Source organism: Lutra lutra, chromosome 6 (assembly GCF_902655055.1).
Source record: "Lutra lutra chromosome 6, mLutLut1.2, whole genome shotgun sequence".
Classification (NCBI taxonomy): domain Eukaryota; kingdom Metazoa; phylum Chordata; class Mammalia; order Carnivora; family Mustelidae; genus Lutra; species Lutra lutra.
The window spans coordinates 268179-287040 of record NC_062283.1 but is presented as its reverse complement, the minus strand read 5'-3'; the positions used below and the strand labels follow the sequence as shown (position 1 = coordinate 287040).

The window sequence follows — 18862 nt, the reverse complement described above, 5'->3', positions numbered from 1 at the left end:
TGACAGGCCGTGCTTACAGAAAGTGAAAGAGACCGCTGCCTGACAGGACCTGATTCGGCGATGGAACGCCCTCCGAGATGCCCGTTTAGCCGACCGGCAAGAAGCGGGCAGCCGCGTCCGGAGCTGGGACCGCGCGAGCGATCAGCGGGGCCTCCTGGCTGCAAGTGTGCGGGGAAGAGACCGACTGTCCGAAGCAGGGCACGGGGCCTCCCCGGCGGGACGATCCCGAATGGCCTCTGAGTGGGGCTGCCGGGTCCTAGGGACGGGAGAGAGCAGATCCGTGGCCGAAACCACCCGCCGTCTTCCCCGGCGGCGTCTAGCGGAGCCGGTGCTCAGACCCCAGCCAGCACCCGGCGCGCCCGAGTCCGGTCCGGTAGGCGAGGGCCACACCCCTCGCCCGGGAGGAGACCGAAAGCGAGAGAGGACGGCCCGGCGTGGGGGCGGAGACCGAGGGCGTGTAGGTCGGAACACAGAACGCTCCACACCGCCACTCTTTAAACCCGGTGCTTTCGCCTCAAATTCCTGCCCCACCCCGCGCGAGGGGCGGGGCCCGGGCAGGTTCTAGGGTTTGGAACCCTCAGAACCACCCTCTTTTCCCCGGCGAGGCGGCCGACCCGCGTCCACTCCGGGACCTCGCGACCACCCTTCCGGGCGGGAGCAGGTAGGTGCCTGGCGCGGAGACCCTTTCCCGGCCGCCCCCGACCCCGCGCAGCCTGGGGGGACGGGGGGGCGGAGGATGCACCGGAGCTCCAGGAAAGCCCCCACCACCACCGCGAGGGCTCAGGGCACCCCGGACCCAGCCACTGGGAGGGAGACAGCTACACGGAGCGTGGCCGGGCCGCCAGCGCCTGGAGCCTCGCTTGTCCCTTCTGTGCAGTGGGGACAGTCGTGTGCTGCCCTGCTGAAAGGTGTTTTAGGTAAAGCTCCTCGCTCATCGCAGATGCCTCGAAAAGGGTAGCTAATTTTTGTAAATAACCCCCTTTAAGGACGTGCTTGCTAAAGGCCTTCCGGGTTCAGGAAGCAAAATTAGGCCAGTTTGGGGGCAGGGAGTCCTATTTAATGCCGAGCCTACGGCGAGACCCGCTCGGCCGCAGAGCTCCCCTTCGGCCCGGAGCGCGCGCAGAGGGAGGGCATGGGGTTCCGGCTCAGCTAGGCCTGGGAACGGCGCCCCTCTCCAGCACCCCGGGAGCGCGCCCTACCCGCCCCACCCCCGCTGCGGCTCCCGCGCACCCCGGCTCCGCCCGGTCGCAGGTCCGTGCGCTTCGGCCCTCGTCGCCCCGCCCACTTCAGAGGCCCCCGGATTTGCCCAGTGATGGTGACGTAGAGGAGACTCGCGCTCCCATTGGGAGACGGTGTTAGGCAGGAGCCAATCCGGGCGCTGATCCGGGGAGAAATCTCGGAGCCGCGCTCGGCGGATCCCGGAGGCCGCGCGGTGGGGACGCGACCCGGAACCGGCCGCGGCGGGAGAGCCGGGAGCCCCCCCAGGCCGGTGTTCGCGGCCGGGAGCGCGGCAGTGCGGTGAGTCGGGGAAGCGGACGCGGGGTCGGGGGCGAGGTGGTGGGCGATCTGCCGCGGCGCGCGCGCTGGGCCCCGCCCGGCCTCCGCCCCGAGCGCCAGCAGGTGCCCGGGGCCCCGGGGCGGTGGGGGGGCGGTAGGTTGTGCGGTAAGGAAGGCCGGCCCCCTGTCCTCGGAGCCGTGCACGAACTCCCTCCGCCAGCCGCGAGCGCCCTCATTATCTGACCCCACTTGGCCCTCGAGGAAGGACCGGATTCCTTCTGCACCCTGGATCCTGACCCCACCGCGAGGATGGGGGAATGGCATCCGGTCATGCCTGCCACAGATCGTGCGGGGACACTGCCCGAGCCTCCCCCAAGTTTAGAAGCAGCAGCTCTTTGAAAAAACAGGCTTTATGGGTTTTCTTCACCAAAGTGCATTTTTTTTTCTGAATAGATTTGCTTAGAACAACTCTAAGCTCATAGAAAAAATTGCAAAGGTAGTAGGGTTCCCACATATCCCAGACCTTTCCCCGCTTGATTAACATCTTACGTTCGCATGATGCATTTGTTACAGTTAATGAACCTGTATTGATCTGTTATTGGCCCAAGTCTGTCCTCCCAATTTACCGCGTGTCCACCTAAGCACCTGTGCTGTGCGGTGATCCCTGCCACCTTACCAGGTTGCATTTGGTTGTCATATCTGCTGAGGCTCTGCTTGGCTGTGGGATGATCTTGACAGTTTTGAGAAATGCTGGTGGAGTGTAGGGTGCCCATCTACTGGAACTGATGTTTTTCTCCTGAGACCAGGCTCTCGCTTATTGGAAGACTACTGAGGTAGGTTGCCCTGTTGATGACCTGGGGTCAAGGGTACATACTGTCCACACGATTTAAGACTCGATGTTGGTTGTGATCACCTGAGAAAGTGCTTAGCAGGTTTCTCGGCTGTCAAGTTACTGTATCTCCCGCCCCCCCCACCCCCCGCCATTTCACACTGTACTCTTTGCAAAGAAGTGACTGGCAGCCCACACCCAAGGAGGGGCCAGTATGCTCCTCCTCCTTGAGGACAAGTATCTACACCCAGTGTTTGGAACTCTTTGCATAGCAAATCATCTCTCTTGTCCTTATTTATTAATTTATTCAACCCATTAACACCAGCACGGACTCATGGATGTTTATTTTGTACTTTCGGGTATAATCCAATCCTCTTTTATTTTGTTGCTCCAGTTGTTGTGGCTTTGGTTACTGGGGGCTCTTCCAAGTTGGCTCCTGTGTCCTTCCCAGTGTGTATTTTTATAGAGCTTTTTACTATTGAAAGCACTTTGACTGGGGGGCGTCCCATGAACGTCAGTGTGATGAACTTGACAAGATGTTTTATTCCCCTCCTTGAGAGGTAAGTAAGGAAGCTGAGGCCCAGGAGAAGGTGGTATCTTAGCCGTCTCTTTCCTGCAAGGGAGTGACAGGTTGGTGTCAGACCACCCCAGAACACATCGCGAGCCGCAAAGGAAGTCCATGGTCCTAACTGAGGTTTCTTGAGGTGACTCCAGACTTGGGCCTCAGGATCAGAATGGAAAGACAGTGGCTTTGGAAAACAAAGGCTTAATTGGACTGTTACCCAGGAGGAAGTACAGCTCACCAGATCGGTACACATGAAATGTTGACCTTCTCCCCAAAACAGGGTGTGTGGAGGGAGACAGGGGGAGATCCGGGAAATGTTTGTGGTCAAGAACATCTAATCAGAGGGAGCCTTCTGCAGAAGCAAGATCGTGAAGGGGCCAAGGGAAGCCTGGTGGGGGTGGGGGGGTGAAGAAGAGGGTGGGGTCTGGAGGCATGGAGCACGTCTGTGCCAGGTCCTGGGGATAGGGACCGGCGAGGAATGGTGCCTGGGTTCACCTTCTGGTGGGGGGAGGTGGGTAGCCGCGTCAACTGCTGGTAGTACTATAATGACCTGTGGTACTTGCAGAGCATGCGGGAGCCTCCCGGGGTGGGGGGAGCCGTTCAGCTGGAAGGTGGGATGGGCATGGGAGGCCTCACACGGGTGGTGTCTGATTCCAGCCGTCCACTATGCACTGGGACAGAGACCATGTGCGGGCACAGGGCGTGGGGAGTGGAGGCCCTAGAGAAGGAGCTGCGTTAGGCTGAGGCCACAGTGTGGGCCCTGCGGTGCAGTGCTGGCCACGGCTAGGACGGAAGGGGGAGAGGGCCAAGAGGAGAGCGGTGTGTCCACGGCGCCTGGTAGGAGACGGGCTACCCTGCACCAGATCTAAGAGGCGGTCAGTTTATACATGACGGGACATGGTGGAAAACACGTCCCCCTAGTTCAGTTAGGATATGCTACGGATCACGTTTCGGAGAGGCTGCAATGCAGTGGTGTGGGTATCTTACGTTCGATGAGAAGTGTACCCCCTTGCCAGTTCTCAGATCCCTCCTTACTCCAGGAAGTGAGTGGTCAAGTATCTCCGTCTCACTAACCTGCAGATGGTGAGCTCCAGGCTCCACTGATGATCTTGAAAGAACTCATCTGATAAGCTGGCCCTGTCCTGCCTGATGGCCAGATTGTGGAAAACCAGCACAGAGGATGCCTGACCGACAGATTCCATCTGTGTGCAGTGGTATCTGCCGTGACGTTAGGCTGCACACAACGCTCGTGTGCTCGCCGTGCATTGACTTTGGTCTGCCTGTACATGGCCTAGGTGCCTCCCCACCCCCACCTCTTCTGGTCCTATGGAGCTGTGCAAAGGTCAAGAACACGGCCCCAGGCTGCACAGCTGAGTCGTGGCAGCTGGGTGAAAACTGGGTTTCGGTGGGGAGTCTTCCCTGTCGGCTTTGGTTAGAGTTAACAGCTAGGGACGGAAGAAGATTCTGATCATGTCCCTGGAGCTGCTGACGGGGCCGAGGGCCAAGAGCGGCTGGGACATCGGGCAGGCCCTGGCAGGTTGCATTCCACCTGTGGGGCGGGAGGGGGAGCCGCCACCGGGTGTCTACCTTTGTCTAGAGAAATAGGCAGATTTTTTTTTTTTTTTTTTTTTTTTTTTGGCACAAATTCTTTGTGTATTTCAGCCCAGTCACCTTTAGTAACGTCCTGTGCTGTATCAGGCAGGATTCCCTTTTTTGGTCAGGTGACTCCTGGGTGCACAGGGCTGAACATAAAGGCCATTTACTGCCTCAAGCAGTGGCACAGGTCAAGGGTTGATCCAGCTTCAGGCGCAGCCGGAGGAGGGTTTTACGAGGTGCCCTGAGGATCGGGTTTCTTCTGCTTCCTCTCTGGGTTGGCTTCCTTCTCAAACGGGCTGGCCCTCTGCTCTGCAAAACTGCTCTTGTAGCTTCAAACCATGCTGATGTCACCTCTCGCAAATTCTTGAAAAACCGCAGAATCGTTCCCGTCTCAGCGTGGTCTCCTTGTGACTGGCAGACTCGAGTCATAGCCTCGCCTCTGAAGCAAGCCCCGAGGTCAGGCAGGTGTAGACCCATTCCCTTGCTCCACTGTGAGCCGATGGGGAGCTGTGGCTGAAGAACCTGCTCCAAGGGAGCAAAGTTAGCAAGGGAAGCACGCATAGAAGCCGGGCAGACCCCTCCCCGAAGGTAAAGCGCCTGCAGGGTGACTGTTGGGAGCGGGGAGCACAGTGCCATCATGCTGTTGTCTGCTGTAGCGCTCTGCCCCAGCTGCCCTGCCCTTTCCGCTTCGTCCCCCTCCCTTCCCTTCAGCATTAAACACATACGCGCACACACCGTGGCATTCCCTTTCCCTCCTGGAGACGCACACGTGTCAACGCCCACAGTGGCAGGTGCTGGCAAGGCCGTGAGGCAGCGTGAGCGCCCGTGGCCTGCCACTTGGAATGCGCACGGCTACAGTCAGTGTGGGAACAGGGTGGCCCGACTGGGTCAAGGATGCATCTGCTTGCTTCTGTGTCCCAGGACGTGTGTACAGACCTTCACAGAACGGTGTTTGCCATTGTCCCAAACAGGAAGCGGTCAGGGGGCCGGGAGAAGGGGCCCGTGGGCACACTTCATCTTCCCGCGTGCCGCGGACGCCGTGTGTGTTATGGATGGGGGTTCGTGGCGACCCTGCAGCGGGCAAGTCTGTCGGACCCACTTTGCAGCTGCCGTTTCTGGCTCCGTGTCTGTGTGTCTCAGGATATCTCCGATATCTCAGACCTGTGCGTCGTTAGTGTAGTTAATATAGTTGTTACTGTGATCTCGTGGGCTCCTGTGACTAACGCTTAGGTGACAGCAGTTCTTGGAATGAGTCATTTGTAATCAAGGTCTGTCTTTAGCCCTGACACGACTGTGCACTTCGTGCACTGTCACAGAGCGTAAACACAACTTGCGTGTGCGCTCCTGGCTGGCCCTGTGGCGGTATTCACTCCGTTGTGCTGGTCTGGGACCGAGCCGCCAGTATCTCCAAGGTAGAGCCACAACATCGGAAAGCAGTGAAAATGAACAGAGGCAGCTCCGTCCCCATGAAGGAGCCACACAACATGGTGTTTCTGCGCACCCCTGCAGACAAATGCACTATGATCACATCTGTACCAGGGAGCGCAAAGTGTGCTTGATGAACGCACGGCGTGGTGTGGACGGGAGGGAGTGATGGGCATCTCCCAGGCCTGGTGTTCTTGTCGCTCGGGGCACCGGGGAATGCGGCTGTCTGTGCCGAGTCCTGGAGCCTCTGGTCAGACAGGCGGGGCAGGTGGGGAGGACTGCTGCCTCCTGCGGATAAGGCAGACACCGTCTGCGTCTGCTTGTGGTAGGGAGAGCTGCAGAGACACCGGAGCGTACTGATGAGCCTGGCCTCACCCCTGCTGGGACGTGCACAAGGGCAGTGTGGGAGCAGAGCATGTGGCCTCCGCCTGTCACTCAGGAAGGATCCGAAGGAGGTGGCTTTCAGCAGATACTGCGGGCTGGGCCAGGAGCGGGCTCCCTGGGGGTGAGGGGGCCAGCCCTTTCAGATGGCTCATGCAGCAGGGAGGCTTGGGCATGAGGGAGCATGGCACCTTCCGGGGCCTGGAAAGGGGTTTGGTTTGGCCGTGGGGTCAGGTCTGGGAGGGGAATAGCGGGAAATGAGCCTGCAGACCAGGGCTGGGCGTTGCAGAGGCGGGAGGGAGGTGTGACTTTGCCCCTGGAGCCGCAGAGAGCCTCGAAGGGGTTTCCCCAGGGTGGCCATGCGGGCACAGGGATGTTTGAGCACAGGGAGGGGTGTGTTTGGAGAGCTGAAGGCTGGCCTTGGGGGCAGGCATGCTGAGCAGCGGAGGCCGAAGCCATAAGTAATCCGTGGGAGCCATACGTTTGTTGGGAAATCCTTGGGGGTTGTGGCCCCCACTGTTAGCCCCAGTCCCAACCCCCGAAGTCTCACCCGGCCGCATGACAGTGTGCTGGGGGCTCTGGGAGGGCAGGGGTTTTGCCCTGTGTGGCATCCCCAGTGCCTGGCACATACTAGGCCTCCAGCACAAATCTGTGAACTCTTGGAGGAGCTCTGCCCCCGAGAGCTCCTCCTTGGCACCCTAAGGCCCGTCCCATGCCCCGCAGAGCCCTGGAGCCGTTCCCACCATTCAGAGCGCGTCTCATCCTGGCCCCAGGGATTCAGAGCACGCTGACCCCGGCCCTGGGGAGAACTGTCACCCACCCATGACATCAGGAATGCACTGTCCAGAGGCCTGTGTCCCTTGAGACCACCCAGCGCCAGGCCCATAGCCACAGCTGTAAACTCTGAGGGGCCCTGTGACATCATCTGCCGCGCTGTGGCTGCTCATCCGGAATCAGAATTCTGTCCTCTCGAGGTTTGGAAGAGGTGTCACAGACATTGACTTCGAGGGGAATTTGCTCATTGAAATGGGGCTTCACTGCATCGGGCTCCCTGCTCAGCGGGGAGCCTGATTCTCCCTCTCCTGCTCCCCCAGCTTGGGTTCCCTCTCTCGCTGTCTCTCTCTCTGTCAAATAAATAAAAGGGAAAAAAAAAAAGAAATGGGGCTTCACCTGGGTCCCAGGAGCCCCAGGTGGGTTTCCCACAGGGACTGGAGCCCTCAGCTACATGCTCTGATGATGGGAAAGACGGGGCTCCTGTCAGACCCCCGAGGGAAGGCACGAGGAGCAGCCCTGGAGGCCAGGGTGCAAACCACGGCCCATCTGCTCACTCCTCTGAGCCGCGAAGAGCGCCGCTAGGGCTCGGTGTCTCCTGGGACCCTCCCAGGGCATCCTGGGGGGATTGGTGCGGGGCAGCAGGAGCCACGGAAGGCGGAAGGAGAATTTCGGTCCAGAGCAGAAGTTGGCAGCTGTTAAGAAACAAGGGCGGGAGTTTTGACCACTTGGCGGCTGCAGGGCTGGCGCAGGGGTGGGGTGAGGCGTGGGCCTGCCCCGAGGTGCAGGCTCTGACTGCAGCCTCCTCCCGCTGGCTCTTACAGCTCCTCGCCATTCTCTTCGGCAGGAATCCTGCCCGGGTCCCGCAGCCTCGAGCGTGCTGCCTGCACATGGTGCCACCTGGCTCATCTGTCGCCGTGCACAGAGGGGCCTTTCTGAGGTCAGAACAGTGAGGCGGGGAGAGACCTGGACGGGGAGGGGTGTTTCCAGCTCTGCCTGCCTCCAGTTCGCACCCAGCCTCTGGCTTCTAGAAGGGACGGAAGAGCTGGCCACGCCGGAGTGGGGATGCGTGGCCTCTGCCACGAGGGCCCCCGTGGGATGACCCCAGGCTTCTGAATTCTCATCTGGGGACAGGGGCCTGGGTGGGCGTGGCCATCGTGGAGGGTTTTTCCAGCTTTGGCTTTCTGTTGTTCCTGTCTGCCCCAGCTCCAGGCATGGAGAGTGGCGTGATGGCCGCCCCCCACTCTGGAAGCCTGAGGGATAGAATGTTCCAGAAGCTTGAAGTGGTAGAGAGGGCAGAACGTAGGGGAGGTACCGGGGGTTGGTGTTTTGCTGGCTCTGAATGTGGGGTGGGGAGCAGACTCCTTGGAACCCCTGTGTCCAGCGTCTACACTGGCCAGCCCACACTGTCCAGCTTGAGAAATGCATCCATGCACACGGCCCCATCTGAGCTTCCTGGTGTCCCACGGGCTGGGACAGCCTAGCCATGAGGCCCCCCCACCCCAAGCCGTGCCCCTGGGCCACCGCCAGACCTCACTGAGCCTCTGTGTTCTCAAAAGAGCATCCCGAGCTCTGAGTCACGTGAGACGTGGACATGGCAGACGAGGCGGGTCCGAGTGAGTGCTGGTCACGCGGCCCTGCCTTGCGGGACCACAGCCTTGTGTGCGAGCAGCAGCAGAAGCTGCTGTGGGCTCCGTCCGTGGGCTCGTCTGCAGACCCAAGTGGCGGGACCACATGGGAAGTGCCGGCCACCGGCCGCTCTGTGCTCGAGCGCCTGTTCAGCTCCCTGGAAGCCGCTCCGCTGTGCAGACGGAGCACCGGGCCTCTGCCCGCGGCAGCACCCTGATCGCCACCGGCAACCTTTAATGTCTCTCCTGCCTACGCAGCCTCATACCCTTCCTTTCGGGACGACAGAAAACCATAGCCCCTGTGCTCACAAGGGTCCTGTGTGGCGTTCTGCCGAGCTGCGCAAAGCCTCTGTCCCCAGTTCCGAAGGCGGCAGCATGCGTCACCCACCGGGGATGTCCCCCTCACGCCTTCCGTAAACCCCAGCAGAAGTTAGGAGCAGCCCCGTAGTGCCCAGCCTCTTGTCAGCCTCCTTCTCATTGTCCCAAAACTATCTTTATGGCTTCTTAAAACGAAACAAAACAGGATCTAGTCAAGGTGTTTGCCTTTGGCTGTTTTTCCTCTTTTGGTCTTTTTAAGTCAAGAACAATTTTTTTTTTTGTGACATTCACTTTTTCTTAAGATTTATATATTTATTTATTGGCGAGAGCGCACTGAGTGGGGAGGGCCAGAGCGAGAGAGAGACCAGCAGACTCTGCGCTCAGCGTAGAGCCCGACGCGCGCCCCATCTCACCACCCTGAGGTCACGACCTGAGACCAGACCGAGATCCAACGTGTCACCAACAGCACCCTGGCGCCCCTGACACTGCTGGGCCAGTGTCCTCTGGAATGTCCCATATTCTGGATGTGTCCGTTTCCTCAGGATGTGCTGGGGCTCAGCTCCCTGTGCCTCCTGTTTTCTGTAAATCGGAAGGTATGCCCAAAGGTTCGGTGAGGTCCCATCAGGCCAGTTTCGGCAGGATGACTTCAAAGGGGATATCGTGTCTCCCCATGGTGCCCTTTGGGGAAGCAGATGCCGGGTTGTGCACCTGTGAGCGCTGTGGGCTTGGGCAGGGCTCTGGTGATCGCCGGACTTCTGCGTTACCAAGGTTCCATGGGAGGCCATCCATGGGGGCCGTCGGTAGCGGGAACATGTCCCCTGATCTCCCTCGTGGTCAGGCCAGCCTCTGATAATGAAGAGGGCTGCAGGGCAGTGTGCTGCGAGCTCCATCATGCCTGCTACACCTATGGGCCGCGTGCTTCTGTAGCCTGGACCGGTTGGTACATCGTACCCGTGGGATTGCGGTGACGCGGTGTTGGCATGGAGCCTGGCTGTGAGCACCTGCCATATGGGAGAGGGGCGGGTCTCATGCAGACAGTGAGCTGGGGCTGAGCGTCCGCAGCAGTTACCCTGCTGGCCCCGCAGCCGGGACAGAGACCCACGGCCTCTGCTTTTCAGCTGCAAGCCGCTTGGCAGTCACAGGGTGAAGGGCTCCCAGCCCACGGATCCCCAGCACCCGCCATTGCCCTGTTTGTGTCGGGCCTAATGGCTTGGGTCAGATGATGTCCCCAGCACAGAGTGACACCAGGCAGTCCCCAGGATTGGTTACCACTCAGCCAACATCCTGGACGCCGCCCGGTCTTTGTTCCTGCACGTGGGCTCTGCACACACGGGAGCCTTCCAGATCTGTGCCAGGGCGTCCGGTCCAAGGCGTGGTGACCCCATGTGGCTGGACGGTCCTGCACTTGTACGGCTCAGCCATCGGACTGTGTCCGCTCTCCAGAAGCAGACCCTGTCTCCTGTTTTATTTCTGGCTGGGGCTCCTCTGCAGCTCCCTCATGTCGCTGCCAGGAAAGGAGCGCAGGACCCCTGGGCTCTCGGTGATGGGCTTACCGTGTCCAGAATCCATGGCAGCACTGACTCTCCCGTGGCCCCAGGCGCTCCCTTCATGCCACCGCCGCTGGCTACCCTCCTTGGGTCCCAGTGCCGCCCGCCACCAAGGACTGGAACTGACAACACCCGTCCCTGTGGCAGCTTCATACACAGGTCCCCTCTTGCTGCCACGGTGCGTGTCCACCCTGCTCAGTCCCTGCCTGCTCTCGCTAGATGCGGGAGGTTCCCTTCCCTGGTTCCCCTGCAGATTCTCGGACTCAGCCCACTCAGCAAGCCCAAAGTCCGCATTTTACGATGGGCAGACTGAGGCTCAGAGCACATAAGAGCGGTTCCTGTGGTCACACAGGACGGGGCAGGAGGCCGCTCAGCCCTGCGGAGGCTCGTCGGGCAGGATGTGGGCTGGGGTCGGCAGGCTGCAGAGGTCCGTGGGGGTGAGCAGGGCTGAGGTCTGGTCTGCCCGCCACTGCCGTGCTCCCTCCGAGGGTCAGATCCCCAGCCGAAGGCCACAGTGACTGCCCCGCTGGGAGTCTCCTCCACACTGGTTTCCCTCTAGCGCGGCCCATCGGGCCACACCTGCCAGCAGCGGGGTGGCCAGGACGTGCGCGGGGGCACACGGCGTCTACGGGGAAAGGGCAGGAGACCGAAGCCACGGCGCAGCCCAGGGCATGTCCCCTACTCTCCAAGCTTCTGGAGTCTGGGCTAAGAGCCTCTGCATCTCCTGGGCTCCGCTGCCCGCCCCCACGAGCAGCGGGGCGGCTTGCGCTCTGCCCTGGGCAGCTTAGGCGTGGGGGGTTTGTGGGCGACGACGCGTCTCCAGTGGGGACCACCGCGCGGCGTAGACGCGGAGGTGTGTGGGCGACGCGTCTCCCGCTAACCCGGATCTCTCTCAGTCATAAGTGGTACCTCAGAGCAGGTTCCCCGCAGCGCGGTAGGGGCCAGCCGCGCTGTGCTCTCTCCCCGCACCCGCTCCGTGCCCCGCGTGTGCCCCGCCGCCTCTGCCCCTCCCTGGGCCTTCTGACTCCGTGTCTGCTCTCCCAGGACGAGAAGCCTCCGTGGGCGCAGCGCGGCCCCTCCCAGCCAAGGGCACCATGGCCACGTCGGCCCCGCTGCGCAGCCTGGAGGAGGAGGTCACCTGCTCCATCTGCCTCGACTACCTGCGGGACCCCGTGACCATCGACTGCGGCCACGTATTCTGCCGCAGCTGCACCACGGACGTGCGGCCGGCGTCGGGGGGCCGCCCCGTCTGCCCGCTCTGCAAGAAGCCGTTCAAGAAGGAGAACATCCGGCCGGTGTGGCAGCTGGCCAGCCTGGTGGAGAACATTGAGCGGCTGAAGGTGGATAAGGACAGGCAGCCCGGGGACGCGGCCCGGGAGCCGCCGGACACCAGGCTGTGTGAGCGGCACCGGGAGAAGCTGCATTACTACTGCGAGGACGACGGCAAGCTGCTGTGCGTCATGTGCCGGGAGTCCCGGGAGCACAGGCCGCACACGGCGGTCCTGGTGGAGAAGGCCGCCCAGCCCCACAGGGTAAGCTGGCTCCACCCCGCCCAGGGGCGAGGCCGGGCGCGCTCCCGGACGCTTGTGGCCCACGGGGGTGCTCAGCCGCAGCGCATCCATCCCCATGGCTTGTCTTTCCGCAGGAGAAAATCCTGAACCACCTGAGTACTCTGAGGAGAGACCGGGACAAAATTCAGGGCTCCCAGGCAAAGGGAGAAGCTGATATCCTGACTGCACTGGTATGTGGGGCTGTGAGAGCCTGAGGCCGCGGCCATGTGGGGAGGGAGCTGGGGGGGCTGAGCGGCAGAGGCTAAGCCCTGACGGTCTGAGCTGGGGGGCTTCGGGCTGGCTTCCTTATCTGGTGTGTGCGCCCGGGCGCTCCTGCACAGGTGTGGCTCGCTGCAGCCGTGGGCCACGTCTGGTAGCAGCTGCTCCGGACTGCCAGTGTGCAGGGGACCAAGGAGGTCCCAGCAAAGCCCTTCCTGTTACGATGGGGGGACCAGACTCCCGATGTGGTGGGGAGCCAGGGGCTTTGGGAGGGGGGCGCTGGCTGCGGGATGAGCACAGTGGGGAGGCCTGGGAGGCTGTGGGGCATCCTGGGGACCCTGTGTGCTGAGTCCTGCAGCCAGGGCTACCACAGTTGGGAAGCAGAGACAGCACTTCCTGTTTGATTAGAGATGGGGTGCGAGGGCTGTCCCCGCATTTCCTGCAGGGGAGTCTGTGTCGGAGGGAGGTTGGCCCAGCCGTGCTCTGAGGTCCCACAGTGCACGGATGGGGGTGCGAGCCGGCCTCATGCGGCCCCACCAGGAGACGCCACCGGGGCTCTCCAGCGTGGGGCAGGGCAGTCACCCATCTCCCCTCCACACCCCTGCAGAAGAAGATCCAGGACCAGCGGCAGAACATCATGGCCGAGTTTAAACAGGCGCACGAGTTTCTGCGGGAGCGGGAGCAGCACCTGCTGGAGAAGCTGGAGGTGCTGCAGCAGGAACTGGCGGAGGGCCGCGAGAAGTACAAGAGCAGGGGTGTCACGGAGCTGACCCGGCTGGCGCTGGTCATCTCCGAGCTGGAGACCAAGGCACAGCAGCCGGCTGCAGAGCTCCTGCAGGTGAGATGCCTCCGGGGCGGCCGGTCTCTGTCCCCTGTACCCCCATGGGACCCTGGGAGAGCCGCTGCCTCTCAGGCTGTGACTTTCTCTACTGAAATGTCAGGAGAGTCACCCCCACCTGCCCCACCTCCTCCCGTGGTCACACGAGCACAAGAGGACATGACCTGCATGGTGTCCCTTCAGAGGGCAAAGTCTGCCAAAAACCAGTTGGAGGGGGTTGGAAAGTGCCGTGGGAGAGGAAGGGAGGGTTATGAGTGTTTTCGTCATGCCGTCCGTCCTCGTCGCAACCACCACAGGTCCCTGGCATACACCCTCCAGGGGAAGCTACAGGCAGCCCGTGCTGCTGGGGTGGCCAAGGGAGGGCTGCTTCTCCCAGGGAGGGACTGGAGGAGATGGGCAAGGTTTTCTGTGGGAGGGAGAGCAGGCCGGGTGCCCCTGGCACACTTCCTGAAGGAGGCAGCTTTGATGCCAAGGGGGAGTGCCTTGAACTAGAGTGGAAACAGCACTGTGCCGCCTTCCTCCTGGAGCCTCCCTGGACCTTCCCCCTGCGGGCAGGGAGGAGGCTATGGTGGCCGGGCGGGTCAGCAGTGGAGCCCCCCATCTCCTCCAGGAAGATGCTGTCCTGGCCAGCAGCCTGGCCTCAGGAGACACAGCGGGGCAGGCTCTCCAGGTACCCGCACAGGGGGGCCGCCTGCCACCCCTTGCTGAGCATTCTGGCTCGAAGATTGGGACTGGCGGGGGGTGAGGGCCCTGTATGAGAAGAACTCGCTGAGGGCCCAGCTGCCAGGTAGGTCAGGAACCCGGTCCCAGCTCCACTCCTAGGCCTCTTGTTCTTGTCCTTCATTTGGTCTAAAATGTGTCTCTGGCATTTCCCACAAATTCCTCCATCAGACGGGGATTAGGTCTCTTACTGCCCCGTTCTCTGCCCCCCAGGGAGGGGCAGCCCTCCTTTCCCCATCACGTGCGGTTGTGTGGGGGGCAGAGAGAGACTAGCTGGGGTGCTGCTGGGGGCTGAAATCCCGACGGGAGCCCCTCCCACTCCACCCGAGGGAGCCACAGGGGCCAGCGTGCCTCCAGCGCCGCTCAGATGGAAGGTGTACCCGGGGCACAGGTGCTGGGATGGGGCGAGGGCTCAGGGCAGGAGGAAGGGGCCACAGCCTTCGGTTCACTGTTGCACTCCTGGCTCCCAGCGCTGCGGCACCTCCTGTGAGTGGGGTCTGATGCCACTGGGCTGATGCTTGTGCTTTCTTCCCCTCCAGGACACCAGGGACTTCGTGAACAGGTAACAGCCTCCTTTCCACGGCGCACCCGCCCCACCCCACCCCCTCCATGGGACCCTTGGAATGAACGGTCCCCACCTCGGCTAGGGTTAGGGTTAGCCGGAACACAGCTGGGACCTGGAGACTTGCTCTCTGAAGCAGCGAGGGTTCCACCGGGGTCTGAGACGGGACGGAGATGAGGGCGGAGACATGCTCGCGGACAGAAGTGTTCCGGATGCTCAAGTCCCGGCCCAGCGGGGGGCTGTTCAGTCAGTGTTTTTGTGCCCGTGTTTCTCCGTTGATTGGGGATGGTCATACCTTTCCTTCCTGCTTCATAGTTGTTGTGAGAACGGGAGAAGCGCAAGGAGAGCTGAGGGACAGGTCCGTCTCGTCTTCCCAGGTACCCGCGGAAGAAGTTCTGGATTGGGAAGCCCATTGCTCGAGCGGTTAAGAAGAAGACAGGAGAATGCTCAGAGAAACTTCAGTCCCTGCAGCGAGGCCTGAGAGAGTTCCAAGGTGAGGGCTAGGGTGCACTGGGGTGGGAGTCGGGCCTGGCTGGGGGCTGGGGGTGAACTGGGGTGGGCGTTGGAGCTGGGGCTCTGCATCGAAGGAGGGGGCCACCTCCTTACTGTCATCTTTGGCCCCACTCTTGTGTCTCCTGGTTGTTTTCTGTTTTCTTCTTGGGATGTCAGGCAGGGAGGCCCTATCTGGAAATTAATCCTGTCTTAGCAGAAAACAGGCCCATAATTTTCCTGGGCTAGAGGGTCATTCCTGTCCTTTTCTCCTCCCCAGGGAAGCTGCTAAGAGATTTGGAATATAAGACAGGTGAGTGTCCAAAGGCCATTCCCAGTTCCTCTCCCATTAGGAACTCCGTCCCCACACTCCGTCCCCACAGAGACTCATGACTGTCCCTTGCTGCCCCCAGGGAGTCCCTTCTCTTACACAGCTGAGATTTCCCAGCAGCAAGTCTATACCCCGCACTGGGCCTCTGGTTTGCAACAGAAGTCCGTGCTTGACTGCCTGACCCTTGTCTGCCCAATGTTCTCATCCACCTGACCGCGTGGCTCCTGTATGCGGGGGCCGTCTCTGCTGCCAGCCCCCGCATTGTGCTCCTTCTGGGCCCTGCTGTCAGGTTGGGCACTGCACAGCCCTTGCTTGTAGGGTGTGGCAGCCCTGCGGGGGCCCCCCAGTAACAGCACTACTGTTCCGTTGTCCCCACAGTCAGTGTCACGTTGGACCCGCAGTCGGCGAGTGGGTACCTGCAGCTGTCAGAGGACTGGAAGTGTGTGACCTACAGCAGCCTCTACCAGAGCGCTTACCTGCACCCCCAGCAGTTTGACTGTGAGCCGGGGGTGCTGGGCAGGAAGGGCTTCACCTGGGGCAAGGTGTATTGGGAAGTGGAGGTGGACAGGGAGGGCTGGTCTGAGGATGAAGAGGAGGGCGAGGAGGAGGAGGAGGGGGAGGAGGAGGAGGAAGAGGAAGAGGAGGCGGGCTACGGAGTCGGGTACGAGGACTGGGAGACAGATGAGGACGAGGAGTCATTAGGGGAGGAAGAGGAGGAGGAGGAAGAGGAGGAGGAGGTCCTCGAAAGCTGCATGGTGGGGGTGGCCAGAGACTCTGTGAAGAGGAAGGGGGACCTGTCCCTGCGGCCAGAGGACGGGGTGTGGGCACTGCGCCTCTCCTCTGCGGGCATCTGGGCCAATACGGACCCCGAGGCTGAGCTCTTCCCGGCACTGCGGCCCCGGCGGGTGGGCATTGCCCTGGATTATGAAGGCGGCACCGTGACATTCACCAACGCAGAGTCACAAGAACTCATCTACACCTTCACCGCGACCTTCACGCGGCGCCTGGTCCCCTTCCTGTGGCTCAAGTGGCCTGGGACTCGCCTCCTGCTGCGACCCTGAGCCCACCGCTGCTTCCCTTCTCGGGGATTCTAGGACCGTGACGGGGAGGGGATGTCTGGCCGCGGCACCTGGAGCAGGTGCACTCCCCCCACCGCCCCGTGGCTGTGGCCCCACGAGGCTCGCTCAGTGCCGCCACTCCGTCAGACTCGTCCCCCAGCGCCTGGGGGTCCCCGTGCAGACGTCTGACCCCAGAGTCCATGAGGGCCCTCTGTGGCCTCGGCCCAGCTCTGCACACATTCTGTTGAACCAGAGACGAGACAGCCTTCCGTCGGCCAATCTGGCGTCCCGTGCTGGCTGCTCCTGGGAGAGCACAGGTGACTGCACCGAGGCCACTCGCCGTGCCCGGCATCCCCCTTGCCCACATCCTCTCCGCTGCTAGCCTTCCCTGCCCCCCACCTCAGAGTCCCCCACGCGAGCAGAGCAGAAGCCCACCACGGTTTCCGGGCGGTTTGAACAAGCTTCCGAGGTGCCGTGGAGTCGCCAAGCCCAGAGCAGGCGCCTCGATGCTCTGAGACCAGGGTCGAGCGTCTGACGTTTGCACAGGGAAGGACCTAGGACCTCCGGAGCTGCTTGGGGGAGAGCTCTGGATGCACGTGGCTTTGAGGCCTTGTGTGTGGTCAGTGATCAGTAAATGACCTGAGGGTGGGGCTTTGGGAGATGGTGACAGGAGTCCAGAACACTGTGCTCTTGGTGGGTCGTCTGAAGTCACCAGGGCAGACGCCCGTCCAGGCCAGCCTTCCCTTGGAAGCCTTGGCCCGTGCCCCCTGCACAGTGGAAACTTGGTCCGGATGACTCTGCAGGCCCCTCCGTCCTGGGACAGGGCAGTGGGGAGAGGAGAGGACGCCAGCAGGGCTCCCGGAGCTCACCTTCGTGTAGAGTGAGGGCTGGACCGCAGCCTCGTGGCGCCTGCACGCTCCCTGCTCCAGCCGGACACCCACAGCCATTGTGTGCACCCGTCCCAGGCCTGGCAGCAGCGTCCCATGCCCCAGCACCTTGGCCCCCACATCACCTGGCAAGGTCCCTGCTATTTCTGCCTCTAGTTTTGTACCCCCATGCACCTCCCGCAGGGCTGGGCACACAGCAGGTGCTCAATAAAGACTTGTGCAATGAGCAGACTGGGTTCATTTACTTTATTATAACCTTTGTATGGCTCCAGAGTGCTTGCGTGAATGGCAGTGGCCTGGGGTCCCTCCTGGGACACGCCACCGCCCCAGACAGCAGCCCCCACATCTCCCTGTCCCGCCACACCAGTCCTGTGCTCTCACCCAGCATCCGCACAGCCAAGGATGGCCCATGACACGGCGACATTCCGTGGCACACCCAGAATCTTTCCAAGGAAAATGCACGGTCCCCTACCCAAAGGAGGCACCCCCAGCGCCCTCTGACACACGCAGCCCCCAACCATCTCCTGTCTGCTCTCTCTGCTGGTTTTCTAATTGTCATCTTAAACACAGAAATGGAAGATCTCATTTATGACTCTTCCCCCTTTTTTTTTTTTTTAAGATTTTATTTATTTATTTGACAGAGAGAGATCACAAGTAGACGGAGAGGCAGGCAGAGAGAGAGGGAAGCAGGCTCCCCGCTGAGCAGAGAGCCCGATGCGGGACTCGATCCCAGGACCCTGAGATCATGACCTGAGCCGAAGGCAGCGGTTTAACCCACTGAGCCACCCAGGCGCCCCTCTTCCCCCTTTTTTATTTTTCATTTGTTTCTACTTTTCTTTCTAAATACAGATATGCAAAATGTGTCACTTGTTAGAAATAAGACCCGTTATTAATATAATGAGGTCAGTTAATCTACATTCTAATCCTGAGAGACAATAATCACTAGCATATTCTTGAAAATTTACATATATTTTGTTGATCGATGTGAATCGTTTCCTAAAATTATACTCTCCTAATCTTTTATTTTTGGGAAGATTTCAGAATTCTCAAAATGCCGCTTATCCTTCCTTGGAAAGAATTTTTACATAATGAAATTTTTGAAAAATATTAAGGTGGTCGTTGTATAATTAAAAGCTCCTAGTTATTAAATAGGGGACATTTGCATTTGAACAAAACAGGAACCCTTGCAGGTCCTGGTTTAACACGTTCCGTGAGCATGAAACTTCCAGAATAAAGCATAGACGATGAGGTGTCCGCATGAAACAGCAAATCCCTGAAAACACACACGTTATGCCACCACGTGAGGACAGAAAGGTGCCACGTGGAACTTATCTAGATTCTTTTGGACATTTTTATTTTTTATAATCATATTTTTAAGTATTTTTTATGTGAATTTCACCTACACGTGTGGTCAGATCTATGTAGTGTTTATCACGGGAGAGAAAAGAGCAGCCCCCTCCTCTCCCCGGGGCGCTCCTTGCCGGGCGATTTCCTCGATGCAGCTTTGGTGTGGGACTGTCCTCCGTCCCCCGGCAGCCGGGGCTCTAGCTCTGGACCTGGCCTTCTCGTGGGGTGCACACCTGTCCTGCCCGGTGGCCGAGCCTGAGCGCAGTTTACCGAGTCTTCTGCACATGGGTCTGTGGGGACAACC

General features: G+C 60.6%; 1 protein-coding gene across 3 annotated transcripts; it reads left to right on the top strand.

Moving 5' to 3' along the window:
* Positions 1-207: 207 nt before the first annotated feature.
* Positions 208-17440, top strand: LOC125101969 (tripartite motif-containing protein 26). 3 transcript variants are annotated; one of them, XM_047732618.1, is made up of 9 exons: positions 739-1518; positions 2071-2330; positions 11602-12089; positions 12203-12298; positions 12934-13164; positions 14424-14446; positions 14824-14939; positions 15216-15248; positions 15645-17440. In XM_047732618.1, the coding sequence occupies exons 3-9, from the start codon at positions 11652-11654 to the stop codon at positions 16325-16327; spliced, it is 1620 nt and encodes a 539-aa protein (XP_047588574.1). In that variant the 5' UTR covers positions 739-1518; positions 2071-2330; positions 11602-11651; the 3' UTR covers positions 16328-17440. The 3 variants fall into 3 exon arrangements, with proteins under 3 accessions (XP_047588572.1, XP_047588574.1, XP_047588571.1); XM_047732616.1 differs by lacking the exons at positions 739-1518; positions 2071-2330 and adding an exon at positions 208-661; XM_047732615.1 differs by lacking the exon at positions 2071-2330 and having other exon boundaries at positions 740-1518.
* The last annotated feature ends 1422 nt before the right edge of the window (positions 17441-18862 follow it).

Coding starts and splice junctions, on each gene's coding strand:
- LOC125101969 (XM_047732616.1), top strand. CDS start 11,652: ATGGCCACGTCGGCCCCGCTGCGCAGCCTGGAGGAGGAGGTCACCTGC. Junction 12,299..12,933: donor CTGATATCCTGACTGCACTG/GTATGTGGGGCT, acceptor ACACCCCTGCAG/AAGAAGATCCAGGACCAGCG. Junction 15,249..15,644: donor AGATTTGGAATATAAGACAG/GTGAGTGTCCAA, acceptor TTGTCCCCACAG/TCAGTGTCACGTTGGACCCG.